Source organism: Humulus lupulus, chromosome 1, assembly GCF_963169125.1.
Source record: "Humulus lupulus chromosome 1, drHumLupu1.1, whole genome shotgun sequence".
NCBI classification, from domain to species: Eukaryota; Viridiplantae; Streptophyta; class Magnoliopsida; order Rosales; family Cannabaceae; genus Humulus; species Humulus lupulus.
The window spans coordinates 289,433,593-289,444,429 of NC_084793.1; the positions used below are offsets into that span (position 1 = coordinate 289,433,593).

Sequence of the window (10,837 nt, forward strand, 5' to 3'; positions counted from 1 at the left end):
TTGCTATAGGTTGTCTTCGGCTTTGACCCTTCAATTCCAAATTTGCGTAGAACAAATGTATTATGGTCCTCTGTCTTATAGCATCCTTAGATTGTCGCTATCATGTCCTTTGATTGTCCATCATGCTGTAGAAACCGGGTGGTTGGGAAGGATGGAGTGAATATAGTGAAGAATAAGGACAAATGGGAAAAAACTTAGTTTTATGATTTATTTTAAAATAAATTTATTTTATGTTGTAAAATAAAAAGAAAAAAATAGTTCTTTTTTATTAATTAGATTTTTAATTTTTTAATATTTGAAAATTTATCTACTTAATTAAACAAATTTAGTATTTTTTTTATTTTCTTAATCTTTTATAAAAATTTGATTTTTAATTTTTTTTTTAATAAAAGAGCACGATTTGGTAGTGGTTAAAATTTGGGGGCAAAATTGCTAATTATTATACACGTGACATTGTCACATCAGCAACAAAATGACACGCCATCATTTCGTGAGCCACCTATAATGAAATCTAACTGAAGTAACACATGTTAATAACGTGTATAATTCTGGGGGAATTAAAATCGTGAATCATCCGCGGGCTTGGAGAAAAAAATATTATTTATTCTAAAAAATTTAATAAAAAATTATGTATAATTTCATTTAAAAAAATATATAAAAATTGGGGCCTTATTAGACTAAAGGGGGCTAGTCTCCTTAGCACAAAGTCGACTATGATTACTAGATAATTAAGTGATTGAGTTTGGGTAGATTCGTGCCCTCGTTTCTTAGCTCTTTTTATCACATTTTGACTTGATTTATTAATTACAATCTTTTATTTAAAATAAATGAAAATAATATTGGACCCCATCATACTAATGACTTTTTTTTTTTTAGGGATTTTTAAAAATAAAAATAAATGTAACTTTTATATATATATATATAAATAAATACAAGGAGCATAAACTTAGTTTTATTTATAGAATTTATTAATTATTTTTATTAAATTTATTTTATTATCATATAAATTTCAAATAAATAAAAATATTATATATAAAAAAATGGCATAAATATATTAAATAAAAAATTAAATCAAAATATTATTTATAATTTTTTTAAAATATATATAATATAATAACATTATTAAACATAAATGATCATTTTTTTAATAAAAATTTAGATTATTTATTATATATTATTATTGTGATTATATTTTATAATGTTTAAATTCATATTAATATAGTTAATAAAAAAATTAAGATTATATAATATTATCATAATAATATTTTATAATATTTAAATTTATATTAATAAAATTATTAAATATCTAGTTTTGTATTATATTTATAGCATTTAAATTTAAATTTATATTAATATAATTATTATATATGTATTTTAAAAATATATTCCGTTAAATATTTATAATATTCTGTTAAAGTTAACAATATAAACCGTTAAAATTAAGAATTTTTTATTATCTACACATTTTTTATATAAAAGAGATATAAAACTGATATATACAATAAGTGAAAATACATACAAAAATACGATGATGAATGAAGATATTTATGAAAATATGATGATAGTACAACTAACTTATTTATTTTTCTGTTGAATTATAGAACTAACTGTTACAATTACATAAATATAATTTTCTATATGCTGTTGTAAATGGTGGAGGCAAGATTTGTGGTGGTCTTGACAAATTTGTAAGGCTAAGGAGAGGTAGACAAAAGTGTAGGACTGAGAGATTTATTTTAGAAAGAAAAAAATTAAAAGATGCAGTGCTTTATGCAATTTTTCCTATTTTAAAAAAAAAATGGTTGAAAATGTCAATCTGGTGGCAATCCAAATTGTCAAATTCAATCGGCAGATGGCAAAAAGGAAAATAAATTAAAACATAAAATACAAATGTCAAAAATTGAGACTAGTTATAAGACAAAATTTAGAGAAGGTAACTCAGATTATTTGTCTATTTCTCATTTATTTCCTTTTCCTGATTTTCACACCTCATTAAATTTTGATTTTTTTAATATCATTTTAATGGAATAGTTTTTCTACCTTTTGCTGCAAAAATTATTCCATTTAAATATTTGAGAAAATGTCATTCCAATATAAGATGAAAAAAAAACTAATAATTTATTACAAATTTTTTATTTATATTAAATTTTGTTCCTTTTTATTCCTATTCATATATTTGCATTACTTCCAATCAAACATAACTTCGTAATTTTAAATTCAATTAATAAACAAGAGTTAATATTTTACCCCAATAAATTATTTTAAAAAATAAGTAAAATTTAAAGTTATAAACTTATATTATCAATTATATATATGTACTAGATACAAAATGCATATTTACTCAGTTTTATTTATAGAATTTATTAATAATTTTTATTAAATTTATAATAATGTCATATAAATTTCAAATAAATATCTTATTTTAATTAAATAATTTATTTATTTTTGTTTAAGTTTTTGTTTGTTCTAATTTTTGAATTTGAGAGTGACAACAAGAGATTATATATTATATGTTTAATGAAATATTAAATATTACATAGATTTTAAATTTAAGTTTTTAAAAAAAAAAAAACAATTTGTTGCTAATTGACAGTAGATTGTATTATATGTTTAATATGATATTATTCTAATAAGTAAGTTTAAGTTTAATTAAATTTTATTTAAGTTATAAAACGTATGATTTTATTATTTTTAAATAATTATCATTGTAAAATATCTCAAAAATATCATTTTTTAATTATTTGTTATTTTTAAATAATTATCATTGTAAAATATCTCAAAAATATCTTATTTTAATTTGTTTAATTATTTATTATTTTTAAATAATTATTATTGTAAAATATCTAAAAAATATCCTATTTTAATTTTTTTAATTATTTATTTTATTTTATATAAGTTTAAGTGTTTACAAACTACCGTTAAATATAATAATATTATGTTAAATATAAGAATATTTCATTAAAGCTAACATTAAAAAAATAAAAAACTGTTAAAACTAAAAATTTCTATTATCTACACATTTATTATACAGAAGAGATATCGATTCTTCATAAAATAAAAATTCTCAACTAAATTAAATTATTCTATAACAAATGGACTAATTAAATCTTTCAATATTCTCTAAATATATAATAAAACAAAATAATAAATATTATATAATCCAATCTTATTTTTAAAACGTGACATAATTGAATAAATAATATGCCAAAGGATAATTAAGTGAGAGAAATATTTTAATTAAATTTTCTTTCCCAATTTTGGCAATACATGTACCCACTATGAGATGTATCATGTAATAATTGAAAGTTTTTTTCTCTACTACTAAGAAGCAACATGCAATGTACGTTTGCTTAGTTTTAAAGTGTAAACATTGTTTATAATATTAATAAAAATTGGTTTACCATTTTTTTTTATAAAAAATATATATAATAGAATGAATTATATTTTTATAGTATATATAAATATTTATATCAATAATTTCTATATATATGATACTTAAACACAACAATAACATATATATATTTACATGACTACATGACATATATATAAATTACAATAATATTTAAAAAGAAATTAATAATAGAAATAAAACAAGAATAGAATAAGTCATGATGAAGACAATAGTATACATATATCAACTATTTTTAGTTTCTAATGTATCTCGCAATGTCCTTTTGTGAATTTGATGAAGAAGAAAAGTTTCAACCACTTGATAAAAAATAAACTATCACACAAATTTATAAGATAAAAAAATGATATGTATGTCTTTACTATTTTTAAATAAATAAAGTATTTAAAATATCTTTAAAATATCATATTTTAATTAATTTATTTATTTATTTATTTTTGTTTAAGTTTATATTTGTTCTATTTTTTGAATTTGGTAGTGACACCAAAAGATTATATATTATATGTTAAATATAGTATTAATATTATACGTGAATTTTAAATTTAAGTTTGTTGCTAGTTGATAATAGAATATTACATTATATTATGCTATATGTTTAATATGATATTATTCTAATATGCGAAGTTAAAGTTTAAGTTTAATTAAATTTTATTTAAATTATAAAACGTATGGTTTTATTATTTTTCAATAATTATCATTGTAAAATATCTTATTTTAATTTGTTTCATTATTTATTTATTTAATTTTATTAAAGTTTAAGTCATATTTACAATCAACCGTTAAATATAAAAATATTATGTTAAATATAAAAATACTACGTCAAAGTTAATGAAATTTTTTTTAAAAAAAATCTGTAAAACTAAGAACTTTCGTTATGTACACATCTATATATATATATATATAAAGGAGAGCTTCAAGGAAATTATGTGGCACTCTAAAATCTCTTCAAATCACTCTTTCTATTTTCTCATTTAATCTAATTTTTTTATTCATTTTCTATTTTCTAAAATATCTTAACAATTGAAATATCTACATATAATAATAATCTATATATATATATATATAAAGGAGAGCTTCAAGGAGATGATGTGGCACTCTAAAATTACTCAAAACTATTTTTTCTATTTTCTCATTTAATCTAATTTTTTTATTCATTTTTATTAATAAGGAGATGATGTGTCATTCTAAAATTACTCCAAATTATTTTTTCTATTTTCTCCTTTAATCTAATTTATTTATTTATTTTTATTAATAATTATTTAAACTTTATTTTTTTAGATATTTAAATAAGATGTTTTTTTTTAATTAAATACCTAATAAACTAACAAAAAATCTATATATATATATAAAGGAGAGCTTCAAGGAGATGATGTGGCACTCTAAAATTACTCCAAACTATTTTTTTCTATTTTCTCATTTAATCTAATTTTTTTATTCATTTTTATTAATAAGGAGATGATGTGTCATTCTAAAATTACTCCAAATTATTTTTTCTATTTTCTCCTTTAATCTAATTTATTTATTTATTTTTATTAATAATTATTTAAACTTTATTTTTTTAGATATTTAAATAAGATGTTTTTTTTTAATTAAATACCTAATAAACTAACAAAAAAATAAAATAAAACAAAAACTACATTAAACGTTATTTTTTTAGATATTTAAATAAGATATTTTTTTTTCTATTTTCTCCTTTAATAACATTTTGATAAAACACAAGGTCTACGAGTTAATTTTAAAAAATAAAGGGTCCAAACGGTTAATCGGCTAAAATACAAAGTTCAAAATAGTGTGTATATATAATTTACTTTCTATAAAGAATTTTTAACACTTTGAATAAATACATAGTCCAAAGGTTAATTTTTAAAAATAAAGAGTCAAAATAAGTAATCGGCCAAAGTATAGTGTTCAGATAACCAATCTATTTATTCCTATTTTTAACATCTTGACAAAACTTGAGATCCACAAGTTAATTTTTAAAAATAAAGACCCCAACGAGTAATCGGCTAAAATATAATGTTCAAAATGATGTGAACCCTTACAAAAAAAACACAAATTATATATAATTTAATTTTTATAAAGAATTTTTAACCTTTTGAATAAATATATGGTCCAAATGTTAATTTATAAAAATAAATGGTCAAAACATGTAATCGGCCAAAATACAATGTTCAAATAATCGATCTATCCAATCCTATATTTAACCTTTTGACAAAACACGAGTTCTAAAAGTTAATTTTTAAAAATAAAAAGTTCAAACGGGTAATCGCTCAAAATAAGTCTTACACAAAACATAAATTTCCATATACATAATTTAGACTTTTTATAAAAAAAATCGCGCAAAGCGTATAATAATGATAATAATAAAAATAAATAAATGCACACGCACAACAAATTTTTTTAACTTTATTTTCGGTACTTTAATTATTCAGAATTTTTCAAAAACTTGCAAGATATTTGATATACAATGGACACCATTATGAAAAAAAAAATTGTATTCAATACGCCCTCACGTGTCCATATAAGGAACATGTTGTATGAGTATGTTGAAAAAGAATCCATGTCGTAGCATTCTCCTAAAAGTATTTTAAAATATGTATATTTTTTAATAATTACAAAAGACTGCGCAAAACGCGGTTATGTTTTCTAGTTTTTTATATAAAAGAGAGATATGTATTCTTTTTATTTTATTGAAACACTATTTTTTTTCTTCCACTTTAATTTTTGTAAATACCGTTTAAAGTAGATAAATACTATGTTTCATAGTTTGAGTGACTTAATTTGTTGAAGTTGAGTGGTATCATCCAACAAAAAATTGGCCATCAATAGAATAATATTCAACCTGCACATAAATTATAATGTGGTTGAGAATTTATCACTTTTTCACTAGGAAATTAAAAAAAAAAAAACTGAATTTTCATGTTATATGCATAATAACTTATGTCAACATAAGTTACTATTCCAAATATATGACAATTGTAATTTTTTGAACAAAAATACCCCTAACATTCAAACATCATTTTCTCTCTCAGTTTGAACTCCCTCTCTTTCTAACGTCTCTCATTCTCTCACTCTCTCATTGTCTCTCTCATTCTAATATTCTAGATCTCGAAAAAATATCAAAATTTAAAAGGAAAAAAAATCATCTCAAATGGACATTTGAGTAAAAAAATATGAATTTCCAAAGTTTTCGTCAAATTTTAGTGTAAAACATCGAAATTGCATCGTTTTGGCCAAAAATCAAGCTTTCATGATTGCATCGCAACAACATCGAAACATCATCGATTTTACATCGAAATTACATCAACTTTGCATCGAAAAAGCATCGTTTTGGCAAAAAAAAAATAAGTTTTCATGATTGCATTGCAAGAGTATCGAAACACCATCGATTTTGCATCAAAAAAGTATCGTTTTGGCCAAAAATTAAGTTTCATGATTGCATCGCAAGAACATCGAAATTGCATCGATATTGTTTCGATGCTCTTGCGATGCAATCATGAAAACTTGGTTTTGTTTTTGCCAAAACCATGTTTTTTCGATACAAAATTGATGGTGTTTCGATGCTCTTGCGATGCAATTATGAAACTTGATTTTTGGCCAAAAAAATGATTTTTTGATGAAAATCAATGGTGTTTTGATGCTCTTGCGATGCAATCATGAAACTTGATTTTTGGCCAAAACGATGCAAAATCGATGGCGTTTCGATGCTCTTGCGATGCAATCATGAAAACTTGTTTTTTAGCCAAAACGATACTTTTTCGATGCAAAATTGATGGTGTTTCGATGCAAAATTGATGATGTTTTGATACAAAATCGATGGTGTTTCGATGCTTTTGCGATGTAATTGTGAAAACTTGTTTTTTTGGCCAAAACGATGTTTTTTCGATGCAATTTCGATGCTCTTGCGATACAATCATGAAACTTGATTTATGGCCAAAAATATACTTTTTCGATGTAATTTCAATGCAAAATCGATGGTGTTTCGATGCAAAATCAATGATGTTTCGATGCTTTTTCGATGCGATCATGAAAACATGTTTTTTTTTGCCAAAACAATGTTTTTTCGATGCAAAATCGATAGTGTTTCGATGCTTTTGCGATGCAATCATGAAAATTTGATTTTGGCCAAAACGATATTTTTTCGATGCCCTGCAGTAAAATTTAATGAAAACTTTTGAGGTTCATATTTTTTCACTCAAATATACGTTTGAGATGATATTTTTTTTAATTTTAATATTTTTTCGAGATCTACAAGATTAAAATGAGAGCGAGAGAGTGAGAAAGTGATGCAATGAGAGACGTTAGAGAAATAGAGAGTTTGGAATGAGAGAAAATAAGTTTGAATGTTATGAATATTTTTATCCAAAAAATTAAAATTATCATATATTTAGAATAGTAAATTATCTTACCCTATTAAAAAATTTCACAAAATTTTCCAATAAAAAACAACATAAAATGAAGTGGCCCATACCAAAATAATCAAGTAAATGTCAGCAATTAAGCAAAAGTACATATTTCCCGGCCCAACACATTCGATATTTTAACTTCTTTAGCTTAAGAAAATAGAAGGACGAATATTCAGAATCTAATAAAAATTATTTAAGAGATATTAAAACAAAATAAAATAAAAAGAAGCCATAATTCTCAGTGCTCACCAAACTAAAATAAAAGGGTAGATGGATTTTTATCTTAAAAGATTAAATAAATCATATTGATCTAAAATGAATAATTATAAAACAAAAACAAATTTGCCTTTGCTAAACTTCAAAGAAAGGCAATAAGCCATTTTCTAACCCTTTCTTTCTCTTCTTTCGTGGAAAATGAGAGATGGGAAAATATTCAAACATAAGTGATATAACGATTTTTGTGGCCAAATTACAATCTTTAACAACGCGTTAGAATTGTCAAAAAGGAAACTTCTATTTTCTCTTTAGCCTCTTCGAAAACGAAAGCTATAATTTTTATAATTTATTATTTTAGCTAATTATAAAATAATTCTTTTTCATGGCAAGAAAGAAAGATTAGAAAAAAGAGACGAAAAAAAATGCAAGCTTTAAATGCGAGTTGGTTGATTTGGTTTCCTTCTCTCTTCTCTCCTTATTAAACAAAGTAAAGGGACTCAAAGGATACCTATCCCTTATTAATGTTTATATATAACTTGTTTTCTTTAACTTAAGAGTTAAGGATCAACTCAACGACGCCCAGCTACAAAATATTTATTTTTGGTTTAGTTCTTGACTCAAACCATGGATTTTATAGGGCACCCTTTTCGTTTTTCTTCACCTTCTTCACCTTCGTTTGGGAATTTCATCGAAAGGGTTAAGGAATTTTTCACCTTTGCTGTTTCTGCAATCCTTGGAAACATCTTTTCTGCGATCTTCACCTTCTTTTTTGCTTTAGGTTTGTCCTTTGTTTCTCTTTTTGGTCGTTTTTTGTTTTTTTTCCTTTCTTCTTCTTCATAATTTTGTTTTGTGGGTTGCTTCAGCTTTTTGTTTTATGTGCCTGTCTTTTGGTTTACATGATTTGTGTTTTCTTGTTTCATACATGTGACTCTAGTCTTGATCTGTGTTGTGTTGTGTTGTGTTGTATTGTGTCTTCTGCTGACTTGTGTTTGGTACCCAATTGGATTTTTTTATATAAAATTTTTGCATTGCTCTTGAGCCATTTTGCAATTTGATTGAAACCCCCATTTTCCAAGTTAAAAAATGTTAGACTTTTCATCACAGAATTGAGTTGTGTGAAAGAGAATGATTAATGGGTATGGCAAGTTGACAAAGGAGTTTGAATTTAGACTAAAGGGTTTTTGTAATTATCATCCTTACTCCTTGCCATCTTTAAATCTTTAAGAGTTTGAGATTAGAAGGTCTTAACATTGTTACTAATGGAAAATGACTTGTATGCATGATATGTGCAGTTGGGACCTTATTAGGAGCCATGACTGGGGCCTTGATAGGACAAGAGACAGAGAGTGGATTTGTTAGAGGGGCTGCTGTTGGAGCAATCTCTGGGGCTGTATTCTCAATTGAGGTGTTTGAATCTTCTCTTGTTCTATGGCAATCAGACGAATCTGGAATTGGGTGTCTCCTATACTTGGTAAGCAATCTAACTCTGATCGCCCATTGTCCTTGTATAATTTCCAAGTTTTAGCTGCTAATACAGTAACACATGGTTTTCTCCAACTCAAAGTTGATAATTGAAGAACTTTATCATCAAGTTCATCACTTGGTAGCTTTAATTAAATGTCGGTTCTCCTGTAATTGTGTAGATTGATGTCATTGCAAGCCTTCTTAGTGGTAGATTAGTTCGCGAGAGGATTGGTCCAGCCATGTTAAGTGCAGTTCAAAGCCAGGTAATTCTCCAAGAGAATAATAATAGCTGTGTTTAAAACACCAACACCGATACATATATGTCTTCTTCTTTTTTTTACTAACAGTTTGTTTTGTGAAAAAACAGATGGGTGCTGTTGAAACTGGGTTCGATGAGGTGACCAACATCTTTGACACTGGAGGTGCCAAAGGATTGCCTTGTGATTCAGTTGAAAAGATCCCAAAGATCACAATTACTAGCAACAACAATGTAGATGGCTCTGGGGAAAGAGTTTGTTGTTCTGTTTGCCTTCAGGTTCATCATCCCAACAACATCATCTTATATTTTGTTTTCTCATCTGATTTTCTTGTTTACCAAACACAACTCAAAAGTGTTAACAATTCTTGAAGCTCATATTATGTTATATAAATATATTTTCTTTTCTTATACAGGACTTTCAGATTGGAGAGACAGTTAGAAGCTTGCCTCAATGCAATCACATGTTTCACCTACCCTGTATAGATAAGTGGCTCTTAAGGCATGGTTCTTGCCCATTGTGCAGAAGGGATTTGTAATTTAAGTTTTGTGTAGATTAAAGGAAAAGAAGAAGAAGAAGAAAAAGAAAATATATTTTTTGTTTACTTTTCTTATACATAATAATCTTAGGGCTTTTATTAATGTATAATTTTAATGCTGGTTGGTACATGGCTTCCCCTGTAGATCCCCTCATGTTCCATCTTGAGTTTGATGTATAAAAATTTTGGGCTGTGAGTTTTAATTAATTGATCTTGTGGATATAAAAAATATATTAAACAAGCTCCTTCTGTGTACACTTTTTCTGTTGATAAAGATTGAATATTTAAGCTATAAAATTTCTTTGCTCTATTAAAGAAAAGGGAAAAGGGCTTAATAGTGTTGCACATTATTACTCATTAATGTGTATACATATAAAATATAAAAAATAAAAAATAAAAAATAAAAAGTCATAAATATGAAGAGGGTGCGTTGGACCAAATGAATAGGGGCATGAGCCCACATGGGTAAATGAGGAGTAGGCCAGGCATGGCGATCTAGGGCCCCATCAGATTTGAGATATTTTGTTAGCAAAGTTTGTCCCATTTA

At 24.9% G+C, this 10,837-nt stretch overlaps 1 protein-coding gene across 1 annotated transcript; it reads left to right on the top strand.

Moving 5' to 3' along the window:
* The first annotated feature begins 8,425 nt into the window (after positions 1-8,425).
* Positions 8,426-10,531, top strand: LOC133808888 (NEP1-interacting protein 2-like). The gene is made up of 5 exons (XM_062245900.1): positions 8,426-8,809; positions 9,324-9,502; positions 9,675-9,758; positions 9,863-10,030; positions 10,168-10,531. The coding sequence occupies exons 1-5, from the start codon at positions 8,656-8,658 to the stop codon at positions 10,288-10,290; spliced, it is 708 nt and encodes a 235-aa protein (XP_062101884.1). The 5' UTR covers positions 8,426-8,655; the 3' UTR covers positions 10,291-10,531.
* The last annotated feature ends 306 nt before the right edge of the window (positions 10,532-10,837 follow it).